The 18,335-nt window shown below is 33.7% G+C and overlaps 1 protein-coding gene across 1 annotated transcript in view; it reads left to right on the top strand.

The window, feature by feature from the left end:
• LOC128185745 (uncharacterized) overlaps positions 1-18,335 on the top strand; it is a 108,718-nt gene that overhangs the window by 53,864 nt on the left and 36,519 nt on the right. Inside the window, exon 10 of the mRNA XM_052855387.1 lies at positions 15,797-15,958. Within this exon, the coding sequence (XP_052711347.1) occupies positions 15,797-15,958 (162 nt within the window). The remainder of the gene's footprint in view (positions 1-15,796; positions 15,959-18,335) is intronic.

An 18,335-nucleotide genomic window follows, 5' to 3' on the forward strand; every position in this document is an offset into this window, starting at 1 on the left:
CTCTTTAAAATGGAGAGGTAACCAATAAATTGCAGCAGTTGTGTAAGTGGCACTGGCCAAATATTTACAAATTGGATTTTGAAAGAAACTCAAAAAGTTTGTTAAGGGCAGCTGAATATGCTTTGTTAGTTGATGGTACTAAAGAACAATAGAGTAATCTATTTACTTCCCTTTTTGAGTTTCCCAGATGTATATCGGTAGAGGCTGGGCTATGTGTCTGCTTGTGGTGCTAAACGCCTGAATCTGCCCCACTGTGAACGAGATAAGTAGTCGGCTATAAAATTTTGTTTTGTAGGAATGTGTGATGCCTTAATTCAAATGTTTGACTTGAGGCAAATTAACACAAGCTAGCGGATCAGGTTCATAACACTGACTTGGATGTAGATTGGTTGATAGCTTGGACAACTGACATATTGTCAATATGAAATAATAGCCAGTTGGAGTTTGCGAATTGGCTTTGCCATAATATGAGAGCAACTACCACTGGAGAAGGTTCCAAGAAGGTCACATCCCTAATAAATGCTTGTCTTGCCCTAGAGGTAGGTCAGGACTTATGTGCCCATTTCCCTATCAAGTTAATACCCAAACTCCCTTTTTGTCCCCCTGCACTATCATAAAAGGCCTGTCACACCAAGCTACGTCCCAACGGCGTGTTCACGTTGTTGTATAAATAATGGAATCGCCGTAGGATCGCAAGGAAAATTCAGAAAAAATGTACAGTTTTATTGGAAAATTTTACAAGTGGAGATGTCACGGCGTCCTGACGTTCTTACGAAGCTCTCACAGCGTGCAACTGCGTTTCCACGGAGTTCTACTTGACGATTAACTGCGCTCTCGCTGAGTCTCCGCCGAGCGCTCATGACGTGCAAGGAGTTTTTACCGCGCGTCCACAGCGTGCTCTGCGCGCACAAGACGTTCTTAACTACTTGGTAGGTTAATATAAATTTGTACAATTGAATGGGAAACAAACAAGAATTTACAACTAGTTAATAAATGATGAAAAAATTGTTTTGATTTTATGAAAAGGTACATTGTAATTGAATCATGACTACTTCTAAACAATATGTGAAGGACAAAGACAAAACTCTTAGTAGTCAGAACTATTTCTAAACAATTTGTGAAAGACTAGGACAAAACTCTTAGTAGTCAGGTCTACAAAAAAGATCCGTTATTAGTTAGAAAACATAGAAAAGATGTGAAAACATCAGAACCAAATGGCATAATTTCCATCTACGTCCACCGATAGGTCTTGGAATATTAGCAAATGCTACTTTTTACAGAGCCATCTACATCCAGTTTGATAATTATTACATCGCTTGCTATTGTACAACATCCATTGTTCGAGTTTTCGTGTTCTTGATGACAATGCAATAGAAACGCCGTGGGAGCGCAGGATGAACGCAGCAACAGCTGTTTGAGGGTCGCTGTGTGAACGCAGCCAAATGAAAAAAAAACTTGTCCAAACGCTGTGGATGCGCAGTGAGAGCGAGATAGAGACGCAGTGAGATCCAAAAGGACTCCGTGAAGTCTCCGTACAAGCGCAATTGACTTATCACTGCGTTAAGCTGCGTTCCTTGAGCGCGCCGACGGAGCTCTCATTGCGCTGTTGGAGATCGTACGGCGCCGTCACGGCGACCTCACCACGCTTCTACGGCGTGTTTATCAGAACGTAGAGCCACGGCGCGTACTTTGTGCATGTTGATACGGCGCTGTAGGAGACTCTACTGCGTTTACCTTGGCGTTTTACATTATTTAAGACGCAGCGAGATCGCTGTGAGAACGCAGCTCCCGTGTGACAAGGGTTTAAGGAGTTCGATTGTGTTGTTATGTACCCATCTTTGAAAAGAAATTACAGATATACCATTGTACGGTTTCAAAAATTACTGCCAATTTCTGAGATCTGCTTTGATTTTTTTTGTTACTCTGATTCTGTGTTAGTGTTTGGTAAAGCCTATTGTGAATTTATAAGGCGCCGGCAAAAAGCTAAGCAAGTCGTAACTACCTTGAAGGCAAGGTTTCATAGGCCAATAAGTGACTACATTTCTCTCAAGGACACGTTTTTGCTTGCAAAAATTAGTTAATGTAGAATTAAGGAAGTTTAATTTTTCAGTGGGGAGTTGCAGTCATGTTTTGCAGGTCTAACTGTTTTTTCATAAGCGATTGGGAGCAAATGGTCCTTACAAAAGAGTAGTGGCAGATTGATGAATATGATGAACCACAAAATAAAAAAAAAATAATCGTGGTAATTAATAATATAATTATTTTGGGAGTATCTCTGGATAAGCTAGTGAGGAAATGCTGCAAACTTGTCACACAATGCACAACTTATTGATGATCCAAAGGCAACTTTTTGTCAAAATAATATTTTTCCTGGAATTTAAACCCAAGCAGATCAAAATCACCAGGAATACAGGAAGTAATCTAAAAGCTGTCTTAATGTCAGGTTTGGCTAGAAATGCAGCACCTACCAGCTAAAGCTATTAATTCGACTGGATGGTCTAAATTACTATATTGAAATTGTAACGGCATTTAATTATTTCATTATGTTTGTGTATATTTTGTTTTACATAACATCGCTCCTTGCGAGCAATGTCCAAATATTACGTAATGGTCAAAACGTATTGCTCCTCACGAGCAACTGGCATGCAGTATATAGAGGGGAACGATTTTATTAGACCCATGGACGAGAACGCTACAACTGGTTGCAGCGGTGGGATTACTTGTAATTTCTTCGGATTTTAATTCTAAGCTTCTTTGAACTATTCTGTTTGATATTTAAACTTGTGAATATGGGAGTAAATTCAGGAGATTTGTGAATGTGATTGATTTTGATGAAACTGGACATCGAGTGATTGAGGGACGGATGGACAAAAAGTACTCTAGTTGCTACTTGATGTTCAACCGCAAGGAAAATTTCAACTTTGTCAAGCGAGGTAATAAAGATATTTTCTTCTACCGGTGTCCGTGCTGCAAATGCAGAGTAAAAGCGTTTCCGGAGGAAATTGTAAATTATTTATTGTCAAACTTGATCCTTTTGTGACATTTGTGTTTAGTGCATTGTGCTCTTTTTCTAAAGATATTTTAAGATAGTGACCGCGCTATATATTCGCCAGTTGAAATAGATTTCTTGAACAGTTCGCCTATTAATTTACCACAAATTGCACTTCTATAAGAAGGAATCTGATACAGGATTTTGAAAATAGAATTACCGATTCCTATTGTCACCAATACCCCCCTGTTCAGGAGATATTTGCGAATAGAGAGAACTGCACTGATCATGAGGTGGAGCCTGAGAGTTCATGGTATTCAGGACTTATGTATTCTACATGTGGAATATTTGCATTAGTGTTGACTGTGTTAAGCGTGTTTCGTTATTCTGCGCAAAAACTGTTGTTACGCTTCACGCATGAAGCGCTGGAAAACATAACGATAATATTATTAGGCAATGTCGTGTGTGCAGTTTTGTGGAAATTGTCTACAAAGAAAGGACTGCCCGGATACCTATTACGATGCGAAATACTTTAACTGGAAGAACTTCAGATCAGGATGCCGTGAGTTACAATAAGGAAGTTGGATTGCCAGGATCGGGATTAAACCTTCACGTCAAACGCACGTTTGAAGGAGAAGGAAAAGAGGTGTGGAGTGAATCTGTGCGATATTTTGAGATCGTTGCAACGTTAAATAATTGGTTTATTGATATGAGACGCAGAGTTCTCATCAATTCTTTCCGTGGACAAGCGGAAGCGTTCGCATACGGATTACCAGACAGTATTGTACAGGATTATAACCAGCTAAAACTGCAGATGGACACTAGATTCGGACATACTGCGATGAAGGAGAGCTACATTGTTGAGGAAAAATGCGATGGAAGCTGCAGACAGAATCATTCAGGGACTTTGTCCAAGTTATTGCTAACTTATATTAAAGAGCTCATCCCGGAAATCGCAAATATGTGGAAGAAACAAGCCTTAAAACTTTTATGGACAACTGTAATACTGATAACAATTTCCGGTTGTCTGTGAAGCACACTATACCAAAGAGCACACAGGAAGCAGTGACTGCTGCGATGCAGGAGGAGTGCATTCAAATGACAGAGAACAGGAATTTAATAAGCAGGGAAAACAACCCTGTTATACCAGTTTACGGAGTATCGCGCGGAGTCAGACGAAAAGAGAAGGATAGTGAGGAAGTGCTACGGATGTAATTATGTTATGTATTTGTACAAAGACTGTCCAAAGCGAAAAATCACTAATGAAATGTAAGAGTGTCGAGGCAGTAGGACATGTGTCGGCACAGCACTTTGTGAAACGGCCTAGTACAGGAGAATTACAGCATCGTGATGATAGCAGTGAAGAAATGTCTGCAGTGTCATCGCAAACAGATGTTGAAAATGTGCATTTGAATTATGATTCTAACGATGGAAAATGTCAAATTATTGAAATCAGAGGAAAGTCAGGAATGAGGTTAGATGGCTTAGTGGAAGGCACATCGCTAGAGTGGGGGATTTGACACAGGTGCAATGAACACGTTCATAACAGAAAATGTTTATAGGAGCATTCTTCCAGAACATAGACCTGTGCTGGAGCACCCTAAAAAGCAAATGACCAAAGTCAACGGACGAAAGCTTAAAGTCATTGGAACTGCAAAAATATTTTTATCCTTTCTAGAATTTCAAGTAATATTTCGTGTAATTGTGGCAGACGTAAAATCAACTTCACTTGGCCAAGATTTCATTAGCAAATTTCACTGTCAATGGGGTTATTGTTTGAATGTGTGCAACCTTAAAGCATATGCTGATGGAGTATTGCGAGGATATTCTATTGTTAGCGTAAAGGATAGTACCGTTCCAGCGCATCATGAGAGTGTTATAAAAGCTACATTTGACAGGAGTGTAGATACTAGTGATGAGATTTTATTACCTCTAAAAACATTTGTAATTAACCATGGATTAGCGGTTGCACGAGAAATAGTGAAATCTAAATGTAGTGAAAATCATTTAATCCATTTGATCATGAAGTGTATGTTCAAAAACGTACTGAGGTAGCTGTGTTGGATCCTGTGGAAATTGTATCAACTTTGGAGATTCCGGAAGTATGTAGCACAATGTCAGAAGGCGCGGATATACCATTAACTGAAGAGCAAGTGGCAAAGTTTAAAAACTTTCTCTTAGCTCGTGCGGATGCATTTGCGGATCCAAACAAACCACTGGAGCGTGCAACGATTGGTGGACATCGTATCGAGCTAAAGGAGGAAATACCATTTAAGGAAGCAGTGCGCCAAGTATCTAATTTTAAGAGGGAGATAATGGATAAGGAGATCTAGAAGTTAGAGGAACAAGGATTAATTGAGAAATCCAACAGTCCCTAGTCAGCTCCTATCGTGTAAGTCCATAAAAAGGAAAAAAAAGCTGGAGACCTTGTGTCGATTATTGGAAATTAAATGTAAATACCATTAAAGATGCACATCCGAGATACTTCGGGTGGCAGATGATCTCGATGCCCTCTCTAAATCAACATGGTTTTCGTTATTAGATCTCAATATGGCATACCATCAAATTCCTATGAGTGAGAATGATAAGGAGAAATAAGCGTTTGCTACACCTCGTGGTGGACTTTACCATTATACAGTAATGCCGTTCGGATTATGTAACGCACCAGCGATATTCCAAAGAGTGATAGAATATGCGTTAAACGGATTACAATGGAATATAACGGTGCTATATTTGGAGGACATTATTGTGTACAGTGGTACTTAGATGAACATTTAAAGAATCTTAGTTTAGTAATAGATAGAGTACAGAGTGTAAACCTGAAACTTAATGCAAACAAATGCAACATTTCCGGCGAGAAGTAAGTTTTCTTGGTCACATCGTTTCAAAGAAGGATGTGATGTATATATATCTGCTTTATTACTTCCAGACCTCGTGAGGGGGTGAAAAACAAAAAAGTACAATAATAAAAGTCAGAATTTGTCTAATATAACAATTTCCAAAAATATGGCAGTAATTAAGCTGTGACAATACTGAAAGTTATATGACTAAACTTTTCCCGACGACATATACACAGATAAATGTGTGACTAGAACATGCTAGCTAAACAGGCCTATGCCTATCCTACATTGCGAACACGCGCTTACACAAAACAACGCAGTTGCAGAATTTAAACAAAGTAAGAGATATTGCATGACATCGTTAGATACACAAGATCATAATGGACATAAACTGACATGAATAAAATAAAACTTACTCCTTAGATAGGCCGAATTCCAAAAAATGATGCAAACAAAAACAGCAGGCCAAGCTCATGGCTGCCATTACCGATAAAACAAAAAACCAAACCGGACGGAACATATTATTCCGTTACGAGAGCAGCACAAATGATATTAAAACGGATCCTTCATTTCAAAATTGAAGCTGTAAAGAATTGGAGAACGCCCGTTAATATGACAGAGCTTAGAAGTTTCCTGGGACAAGCAGCCTACTACCGGAGATTCATAAAAGACTTTGCTAAAATAGCAAAATACCTACATATCCTTACTGGGGAAAATCAAGAATGAAATTGGACGCATGAATGTAATGCAGCGTTTGAAACAGAAATTAATATCTGCACCTATTCTTGGATATCCCGATGTGACTGCTTGTGATTTCATACTAGATACTGATGCTAGTAATGACGCTATAGGCGCTGTGTTATCGCAAATTCAAAATAGAAAAGAATTTGTGAAATCCTACGGAAGCTGCGTGTTGAATAATTCTGAAAGAAATTATTGTTTTACTCGGAAGGAAATGCTGGCTGTTGTTTATTTCGTTCAACATTTTAAACACTACCTACTTGGTCGAGAGTTCTTGCTAAGAACGGACCATGGATCCTTAGTGTGGCTCCATTAAAACCATAACTCTTACAAAAACTGCCGAAAAACTCTATGCATCCATAATAACAATATCAGAGTATAACGTGTACCCATAATGTGGTCTAGAGTGTCGGGTCTTAATAAATTTACAACAAGTTTGGTTGATTGATGTCGTCTTTTTTAAAAACTATTAGATGTGTGAAAATACAAAAATTAGAATTGTATTACATTATGTTATTATATATAAGATAAGATTTAAAAACTATGAGATGTGTGAAAATACAAAAATTAGAATTGTATTACATATTGTTATTATATATAAGATCTCTCATGATTTGCGTTAGTATATGATTTTTATTCAACGAGTTGTATGTTTTTTTTTATACCAGGGCCTTGGCAATGAGATAAAAAAACTAACACGTTGGATTAAAATGTACCATTGCAAATCATGAGAGATTCGTATTATCACATTTTTTCAAAGTATTTTTTTTTTGTTTCTTGTTTGTAGGAACTGACAAAAATGACAACTTTTTGTTACTTTCTTTTTGTTACTTTCTTTGACTTATTATCGATTTATTAGTACGTTGAATGTAGTGGCATGGTCTATAATACTAGAAACGTGTACCTTTTAATTTATAAACAATACACGTGTTTAATGTATATGTAAAGCAAATTAGCCTTATAAGTTTTGCCATTTAAACAAAAAAAAAAAAAAAACCAACCACCCCCCCCCAAAAAAAAAAACCAACAACAAACAAACAAACAAACAAAACCCTATGGATTTAGTTTCTTTTATATTATTCTTATGGTCAACGAAAGGTGCCTACAGGTTTATGAAATTCAAGATTAAAATTCTTTCAATGATGCATCATAACAATAGCTTGGTTCAAAAGTTTTTATCGGGGTTTAAAGAGGAATGGTCACGATGTTGGTCAATTTCTATTTTTTTTTTTCATGATTTACAATGCTTAAAAAATGCATTTCAAATGAACAAATGAAATTTGAGAACCATTCGTAGTATTATATGCAAGATACGTAAATAAACAGTTTTTAACATATAATACATTCATTTTAAGTGTAAAACTTGAATTTTTACTTTTACATTCAAAATATAAAAAAACGCTTTGTTTACAAAGCAAACAATTCCAAGCTCTGTAACTCGCTTATAACTTAACGAATGAAGCTTAAGTTATGGTTGCCTTAACTAAAGCATTGAAACATTAAAATCGGAAAAATAATATTGACCAAAATCGTGACCATGCCCCTTTAAATTTGTGGTAAACACAATGGAAACCATGTTTTAAACAATCATTTTCTATAAAATATGAAGAAAATGAGTAACAAATCTCAGAGTTTTGCCCATTTTCAACTAATGAAATATATCTAGAATGCCTAAAAAAATGGAGTTAAGCAAGCTCTTGGCCTCCTCTATTAAATGTTGTCAAATTGAAGATAGGTATTTGGATTACTTTTTTCAAAAGTTTGATATATAATGTCAAAAAATTGTTTCATTTTTAAATATTTCGTTTGAATCTGTAAAGTACGGGGAAAAAATCTACAAATCAAATATGAGCTCATAATGGTATTAGCACCAAAAAGACACTATGTTCAATTACTTGATCTTGACTTTAAACCATATTTCTACAAAATACAAGTCCGTTTAACTTGAACAGTAACAATGTTTGGTGTTGGTTGTGACATTTACATACCCACCCTATAATTGTTCATTGTTTCCCATTACCCTAATGTTAATGTGGACATACACATGTAGTACTTCACCTGTAATTAGAAGATACCGTAAGAACATTTATTTACCACATTTGTTAATAAATGGAAGTACGTTGATTTGTAAATTTTTTAACAACTAAAATGTGAAGCTAAAAACGATATTATAGAGGATGATCCTTTGCAAAGAAGTAATTTATTCTCTTTACCCAAAACATTTCGAAAAATTGAATCTTGCCCCTCTTCATATAAATTTTAAGGAAATTGTTTACCCGGGGTTTGAGTTGTCAAATTTGGATTATTATAAAGTTCAATGTTACAAGTAAAATTTTTTCTAAACTCAAAATCTATTTATAAATAAATTATCGTTGACATAACGTTTGATTTTTTTACGTACCTTTGACGTACCTTTTTTTAAAGTGAACATAAAGACTACAGTCAAATGTATATAACATAAAATAGATTGTTTTTCATTATCATCGTGGAATTGTTTTTGCATTCTGAGTAAACGTCTTCTTTAAAGCCAATTCTGCAAAGTTGTATCCGTTGGATATTTACATTTTTGTAAATCTATTCAGTTAAGATACCAAATTACATGTATAATTTTTATGGTCATCTGAAATAGGTACTCCATCTTAAAATAATAAAATCAATAAAATATCTAAAACATTACTAGAAAAAAACAATGGTCATCTTTTAAGTTGTATCTATTGGGTTTATTTCTAAGAACTTAATTTAGAATTGATTGTAATCATTTCATATGATCGATCTTAAAAAAGAACATATTTATAGCACATTGTAAAATTCATGTTTTTGCTATTGTATGCGTCACTGCAACAAATCATTTACATACTTTATGATATTTTTCTTACACTATTCTTATTATACTGATTTAAAAGAATCATCTTGTTAGGAAATAAATTTAGCCCACTTACACTCAGTCTGTAGGTTTTGTTAATTTGAAAACTAATGGAAACGACGATAATTCTTCTTGATGTTATTATCTCACATGAGCCGAAGGCTCAATATTGAAGTTTTCTGATCAAGATTTTTTCTGTCGTTGTTGTCGATGATGTCGTTGTTATAAACTTTTTACATTTTCATCTTCTTCAGAACTACCACTCAGATTTGATTTCAACCAAACTTTGCACAAAGAATCACTGGGTAAAGGGAATCCAAATTTCTTTAGTGAAAGGGTCAAGTCCTCTCAAAAGGGATGATAGTTAAGAATAATTGATGATTTGTTGGCATTTTAAAAAAAATTGTCTTCTCAAAAACCATATGGTCAGAAAATCTAAAATTTGTATGGAAGCATTATTAGGTAGAGTAGATTAAAAATCATGACCCTCGAGAGAAGGATGGGGCCTTAATTTGGGGATAAAAGTTTTCCATAAGAATATTTACAGAAAGTCCGTAAAAGTCTTATTTCAAAAACAATATGGTATAAAAACCAAAACTTGTGGGGAAGCATCATTAGGTAGTGTAGATTATCGTATGTTCAAATTATGGTCCTCCGGAGTAGGATGGGGCCACAATGGGGGATAATGTTTTACAAAAAAAATTATTTAAAAAGTCGTTTTCTCAAAAGCCAATCAGACGAAAGTATTAACTTGTGTGAAAGAATTATTAGGTAGTGTAAATGAGAGTTTGTTCAAGTCATGGTCCTCAGGGCAGGGTTGGTCTACAATAGGGGAATGAAGTTTTACATAACAATATATTTTTTTAAATTTTTCTTCTGAAAAAGCAATCTGTCAGAAAAATTCAAATTTGTGTGGAAGCATTTTATGTAGAGTAGATTCAGGTTTTTTAAAATTATGATCAACAAGGGGTAGGATGGAGCCACCATGGGGATGTGCAACTCTACATAGTAATATACAGAGAAATTATGCTAAAATTTTCTTCTCAAAACCATTTAACACGAAAGGCTTAAATTTGTAGATTGAAGTTTTGTTCAAATTATAGTCCCCAGGGATACGGTGTGTTTTTCTACTTTCACTATTGGTTAATCAGAATATTTCACAAGAATTCTTCAGTGCTTTTCACGAACGCATTTGTAACAGTTTCCATTGAAGAATTTAGTTTCGAGTTATCCTTTCCCTATCAGCGATTTGAATTCACTTATCAATTCTTATAAAACAGGAAAAAAATATCAATAAACCAACATTCTTATAAAAAGTCTGCAAACCTGAAATCATATACCACTTTAAAAAAGTATACCACCATCATCGAGTGAATTCAATGTGATGTAGTAAGAAATCAAAATATAATGTAAAAATCACCGTGTGTGCACGTGTGTTTAGTGTGACATAGGACAATCTTACGAGAAAAAATTGCCATTAACATTTTTGGAGAATTTATTTGTGTATTTTTTCAACAAAACTCCTATATGATACGAATAAGGACATATTCTTGCTCAAACTTTAAATGCAGATGTTTTCCTCTTATATTTTGCAAATTACGATTATAATTTACAGTTTGAAATACTTACGAGGGGGTATGTGCTATCGTAAAGTTACAACATCTTTTACGCGTAAGAATTTCATAAGATGTTTTGTGAAAATAAACAAAAACTAAAGTTTTCACTTACGATAAAAATCAATTGTAAGATTTTTTTTGTGAAAAGGGCAACAATTGTTTAGTACGTGTTTCTCTTTGCCTTGCAGATTTATTTAATTATTTTACCTCTTAAAAAATCAATAGAACTTAATAATAATAAATAATTATTGAGAGAGAGAGAGAGAGAGAGAGCAAGCATGGAAGGCTAAATGCTAGAAAAAAGAAACAGAATGGTGTGTAAATGGCACGGTGTGTTTGTCCTGGTAAGTGAAGGAATCAACAATGTCAGTACGTATGTATGAAATTAGAACAATTACAAGCTCAACGATTTACAATTTATGATTACACAAAATTACACTATGTAATCGATTACTATACGACTACGAGGGTTGTTAGAAAAGTTCGCGGACAAAGTGATTAACGGCAAAATTATTGTGTACTTTATAGGATGAGATATGTTTTATCAAATTACTATCATGTGAAAATAAGTATGCAAAAAATCATTTGATTTTGAAGTTGTTTTCAAAAGATAGGGCGATTTTATTTTGCATAAATTGGATTTTACGGAGCACCATTTCAAATTTCTACGACGTCAGGTGACGTCAAACTACAGAAAGACAATTTAAACCTGTCACTTTTTTTTCAAAGTAAACATATCTTAGTTCACACACTTTTCCAGCCACCAACCCATTTATAAAACGTATATCCCACCATTATTTGTCAAAGTTTTGTTTAATGTTTTTGTGTCATTTCGTAGATCATTTAGGTCCGAAAATCTCTGCCCACTCAGTTTCGACTTAAGATAAGCATACAAAGCTAAATTTATAGGTGCAAGATCCGGGTTGTACGGGGGGTCGGGATGCTGCAAGAGATCAAGATATCAGTTTCTCCATTTTCAAACCTTCAATTCTAATTGTGGTTCCAATTGTAAACCTTTGTCCTATAAAAATAGCAGCATCTAAGAACCTGTTGGTCTCCATCGGAGATTTTTTTGCGTGCACATAAAATTTAATGACGGCCCAGTGCTCCAAGGTATCCATTTACGTTAACGAGTTTGACTCATTTTTCTAGCGTTGGTCGTCCGTATTTGGCGATAAAACGATCAGAAATTATTCAATTTTATTGAAACTTTGACAAAATGACCTTCATAACTTATTGTGTTCTCATAGGAAAAATGGTTAATTTTTTTCCGCTTAAACTGTACATTTTTATAATAAAAATAAAATGCGTACAAAATATAAAACAATTAAATCTGACAAGCTGCGTGAAGCATAACTTATCAAAATAATTAATCTGTATATTTTTTATGGTGCATTTAAAATAAACAAATCGTTATGTATTTGTTAGAAAATACGTCAAGATTAAATATAAAAAGTTTTGCTGATTTCATGCGAATAGTCCGCTCACAATCGAATTTGTTCGCAAACGCTTCAAACAACCCTCGTACAATATAAAGTTGGCGTGCTCATGCCTGATCACTATATCTATGTCTCTCTAAAGGGCTTACTCATCAACAAAACGACCTTGCTCTAAAGTTTATCAACACAAAGGGGGTATACACTTATATTAACATGCTGTCGATCCCCTCCAGAACCAATTTTATGACAATTTTAATTTCTCTTCATACTAAATCAACATTTATGACAATGAATTTACAATTTAATTAAAATTACATGTAATAAACTTTAACATATGCCCAAAATTTCAACAGACGACGATCTTTAATATCAAACGATGGCATGTTATAAGGTAGTTGACCAGAGTACAAGCTGTGACTTGTGTGGATGCTTCCTTAGAAAGTGCAGATGATGTATGCTTGTTCAAGTTGATATCCAAGGGGTTTTGTCAGGCCACAATTGGAAGGGGCCGGGAAGGGTCGATTTCTTACATATTTATACATTTTAGTTTAGACTACATATAAGTAGAAAAAGGTATTTTTTTTTATAAAATAGCTATCAGCTAGAATAATTGTTTAATATACAGAGAAGGTGTAAATTCAAGTTTCTAAAAATCATGATCACCGCATGTAGAGTGGGACAACAATAGTAGGGTAGGGTCAATGTTTTACATAAGAATGTATACAGAAAAATCTTTAAGGACCTTTGCAAAAAAAACTAAAAGCTGTAACCTTAGTAAAAGCAATCTCAGATAGTGTTGATTCAAATTTATCGGGGTAGGGTGAGACGACACTGGGGGATGTCATTTCTTACAAAGGAAAATTGTTTAAATTATTTTCAAAAACTAAAATGTAATGATATATGGTATTACTTTTTTTTCAAGAATCTTACATGTAATATAATGTTGATTCTTAATTGTTTACACTGTGACACATGGACAAATCTTAAGACTCACAAGGGGTTTAATGTTTGATGTAGGATTATATGTTAAATAAGATTTTTTTGGGAAGAACTGCAATGCACACAATGTAATATGAATATGAAATCATCCCGTTACGAAAAGGACATTAAAGTATTCAGAGAAAAAATGAAAACTTTTTTACAGGATCAATTATATTAAAGTGGCCAGATATTTTGTATATGAGCCCATCAAGCTGAGTCTTTTATGGCTATTGTTGCTCAGGTGAGCGACGTAGTCTATTTGCCTCTTGTTTATCTATTGTACATTTAATATAGCGGAAAACATTATTATGACAATTCATACTACCTTATCTGGCAAGTCCACAAAAAATTTATAGTAAGCAATATATAAATAGTGCCTGTTTGGGAGGGTAACAGTTGAAATTGACACCCCGAGAAAACCATTGTCAACCGACGCGAGGCGTGTCAATTTCAACTGTTACCCTCCCAAACAGGCACTATTTTTTTTGTTATACTGAATGTCTTAATTTGTAAGAAAAGTTTACTGCTTTTATATAGGAATAACGTGAATTCTACAGCGAACCGTACGCGCATAATTTTCGCGCATGTAACAATTTTAATGTTACCCGTTGCTAAGTGCGTTGCTAACGCTGAGGGTAATAGAAAGGATTATGAACTGCGTCTTAACCAATCAGATTTCAGTATTTAACATGAAAGTATAACAAAATTAAATACTAACCGGTGATGACTTATCATTATGCAGTCAGATACCCTTCATTTAACTTTACTTACTTCCCATAATGTTGTTTCAAATTGCCACACAAATTATGTTTACTGCTAGCTGTGGAACACAATCGTTGATATGCAATATATACTGAAACGTGGATTACAATGCATTAAGGGGACAATAAGAAAATTCCGATCGAGGAAAAGGGAAAACCTCATTTTGGGACACTGAATACTTTAAATACTTCGTTCGTGAAAATGTAGAAACCCAGGAACTTGAAATCTGCTGGATTTTGCCGCTCTCCGATATTAAGTTTTTTGAAAATAACTCATCTGTGCAAACTAAACCCCAGAGGTTTGATATCGGTAAGATACTTTTAATGTCTGGAAACCTGTTCAGTAAAGATACCGAAATAATCTCTTTTGCTACTGATAAAAGTACTCTATATAAAGAAGAAATGAAAGTCAATATATGTCCAACACATTACTAGAAAATAATAATGGCGATCATTTGAGTTGTATTTTCACAGTTTAATAATAGAATAACAAGTGTTTTACTCTTGTTCTGGTGCAAATTAGCACAAAAATTGGTATATATGTGGGAAAACTAATGAATGGAAATATGCATATATATATATGCATATATATTTTACGTGAAATTGGGAGAAAAAATAAGTACCAATGATACATGTAATTATGCTTGGGGAAACCTACCAAATAACCCAATTTTGTGTAAATTGAGCTTAAAAGGTAAAATGTGCACAATTGTGATGATGGTACGAACATTTTGACAGTATTTAAAATTAACGAAACATTTACAAAACCCCGGCAAGAACTGACAAATATATTATTTATCAAAGGATTTTTCATAAAAATATTTCTGTTTTAATGTCATCAATCACTTGCACCGATGCTATTTATATTGATCATTTGCGCACGTCGCATGTTTAAGAGGAATACATGACGTCGTCTCAAAATGCATCAAATACAGTGTTGGATATCGCCGTGAAGTCAAGTAATAGAAAATTTAAGAAATTTACCCGGTTAAATTCTTTTTCTGTAAAATTTAGTTTTAGACAGCCGTATCATAGCTACGTAAGTTTCAATCGAATGTTGCTTTCAGATGTCGATAAAATTATTTAAGAACACGTACAATGAATCAGTTTATCTTGTTTGTCACAAGTTTTTTGTCAAAGAAATAGTAATTCCTTTACTTTACATGATTTGTAAACAAATTTAAGACTCGAGCTTTTTTCTCTGTTTTTTTTTTACATAAAACAATTTCTTTTCTCTGTTTCTCGCTTGTATCTTGATTTTTAACATTGACAGTTTGGTGAATCATTCAAAAAAGAAAAGAAAAGCATTATTTACACACAAAAAAAATAATGAAAAATTGTATCTAGATCCCTTTGAAAAATGACCCATATTATAAAATTTTTACAATGTTTTGTTTTAAGAGAGAAAAATATAACCTATTCAATATTCAACGTCGAAAGTAAATTTTGGGTCAATTTGTCAGCGGTGCAAACAGTTTTCGTTACACCCGATTCGAATAACCAATCAAACGGAATTCTTTTTATAATATTGAACAAATCAGATAATTATTTTTGTCTTTTTTAAAGATCCTGAGGACAAATCTGAGATACTTCAACAAAAATTTTCCCAAGTGCGTTTTTGGACAGAAAAGGACAGAAAATATTTTGAAAAATCAGAAAAAGAGAAAATGAAACTGTGGAGTCCAGTGCCTGATATTTCTACCGACGATGCAATGAGTTCATTGGAAGGTACTTTTTAGTTCAATAAGTCATTCCTAAATTTTCATTTACTATCAAAATCAACTGATCTACCTAATTTTTCTTGAAGAGCATATTTGTCGACAACAAAAACCTGTTTCGGATCCTGAGTTTATGAAAAAAATAGGATTCATATATTATGATGCCTTCGATTTAATCAAGAATTAATATTATGACAGTTTTACGTTCTTCTCATGCTGAATCAACACTTCTGATAAGTAAATATTGAATAAGAGTGTAATCAAATTGACATGCGCCTACTATGATTCAGCACTGATGGCCTGATTCAATGATATTTATAATAATTACGCTATCATGAGTCTTAAGGTATTTACAAGGACAAATAACCAAAATCAAAGGAAGCCATTTAAAAAAAAAATTAATGTCAGATGCTCAAAGAATATCAAAAATGGCATTTTTATGTTGATTTATATTGTCGATTTTCAGAATAATTATTTTTTCTCGTGCAGCGTTGATTAAAGACATATTGGGTTTTGCATCACGTTTTGTAAAAATAGTTTCTCTGATGACGAATAATTCTAACAAACTAAAGTTGGAATCGATGGTAATCATTAGTTCGGATGATGAAACAAAAAATGACTGGACATTGTGAAATACGTTTCTCTGTAATTGTAAATGTCACTACAATATATCCTTAAAAAGCCTACTTACTTTATGATATGTTTATGTACTATACCCCAGTATTTGTTATAATGATCAAGCATCTTCAAATTGCGAAATCATCCCAGGTCACATAAGTTAATGTGGAAACAATGGAATCGATGCAATTACTTCTTAGCTTTTTTTTAAATATAATATGATATTCACTGAGTATAAAATCAAATAAGTCTATTATTTTATTGTACAAATCAGTAAAAATTGAGCTTCAATCTCTGATAGTACTGAAGAAAGAAGAGAAATTAAAAAAATGCATTTAATCAAAGATACAAATAAATCGCGTATATATATCACCCTCCCGTTCGACGACCGTTCATAACCAAGCGTGTGGGATAGTTTCAAATTGATATTTTTCAATGTGTTGAGGCTATCAAAGATACGAAAAAAGAACAAAACAAACTCAAAAAATTACCTCCGGTATAAATTTACGACGTGTGATTCCAACGGATTAAAACATTTATTTTAATATTCAACATTGAAAAATGGATTTTGGGCCAATTTTTACCAGGCCCAACAGTCTTCAATAAGCCGGCTTCAAAATTCTAGTAAAAAAAATTCATGATATTGAACAGATTTAATGATTGTTTTTCTTCTCATTGAAGACCCCGAAGAATATCCTGGAACATTTTGAAACATGAATCTATTAAGTAGATATAAATAATTCGCGTAAAACAACTTTCTGTTCCAGACAGCTCAAAACCCTGCATCTTTGATAATATGAATTTGATAACTTTTCAACGTGTTGAAGCCATTAGAATTCTGAAGAAAAATATAACAAAATGTTGAAAAACTACCTCGGGAATATATTTACGACTTAAGATTTCAACAGAGAAAAACATCCCTGATTTGATATTTATGTCAAAAAATTTAATTTGGACCAATTTTAACCGAGACCAATAGCATTCGTTTCGGCGGCTTCAAATTTGATATTACTGAACAGATTGAATGATTTTTTTTTTTATCAAAGATCCTTACACACTTGAATATCAATTAACCCAAATGAGTTTAAAGACATCGAACAAGTACATAAAATCAGTTAAAATATTTTTTTTTAAAATCTGAAACAAAGGGAAACAAAGGGAGAAAAATTGATGAGTCAACTGCAAGGTAATTCGACTGGTGATGCAATAGTTTTATTGCAAGGTAGTTTTGTTTTTTAAACAACAAGGCGTTCAATGCTGTTTGATGAAATTTCACAACATATCAAGATTAACAAAAAGGCATTGCATTAGAGGTAACGAACACATAATATTGATAAAAATTATTGTGCTTTATCCTATCCAGTATTCATATTATGACAATTTCAAGCATTCCTTAGCTGTATCAATACCTAAATCATTTCAAACAAGCAAGACCTGGTAATGTTTTTGTACTCTTATGTAATAGATGCATGTAAAAACTGAAACAGAAGCCATCGATAATACAATATTAGAAGCTTCATACAACTGAATTTTTTTTATAGACGACTATGCGTAACAAAAATACAAGGTTTAAAATGCATTTACAAGAAAGAAATACAAGCAATAACAGTTTATTCAAATAAATTTTAAAGGGTTAGAATATATCTAAAATGACATGATTAAATTTATTTTTTTGGTTCGTTTTCAGACATTTCTCGCTCAGAATTTGCTTCGCTATGATATTTTCTTACACTATATTTGTATTACTCAATATGGAACGCCTTGTTGTG

This window comes from Crassostrea angulata, chromosome 5, assembly GCF_025612915.1.
Source record: "Crassostrea angulata isolate pt1a10 chromosome 5, ASM2561291v2, whole genome shotgun sequence".
NCBI classification, from domain to species: Eukaryota; Metazoa; Mollusca; class Bivalvia; order Ostreida; family Ostreidae; genus Magallana; species Magallana angulata.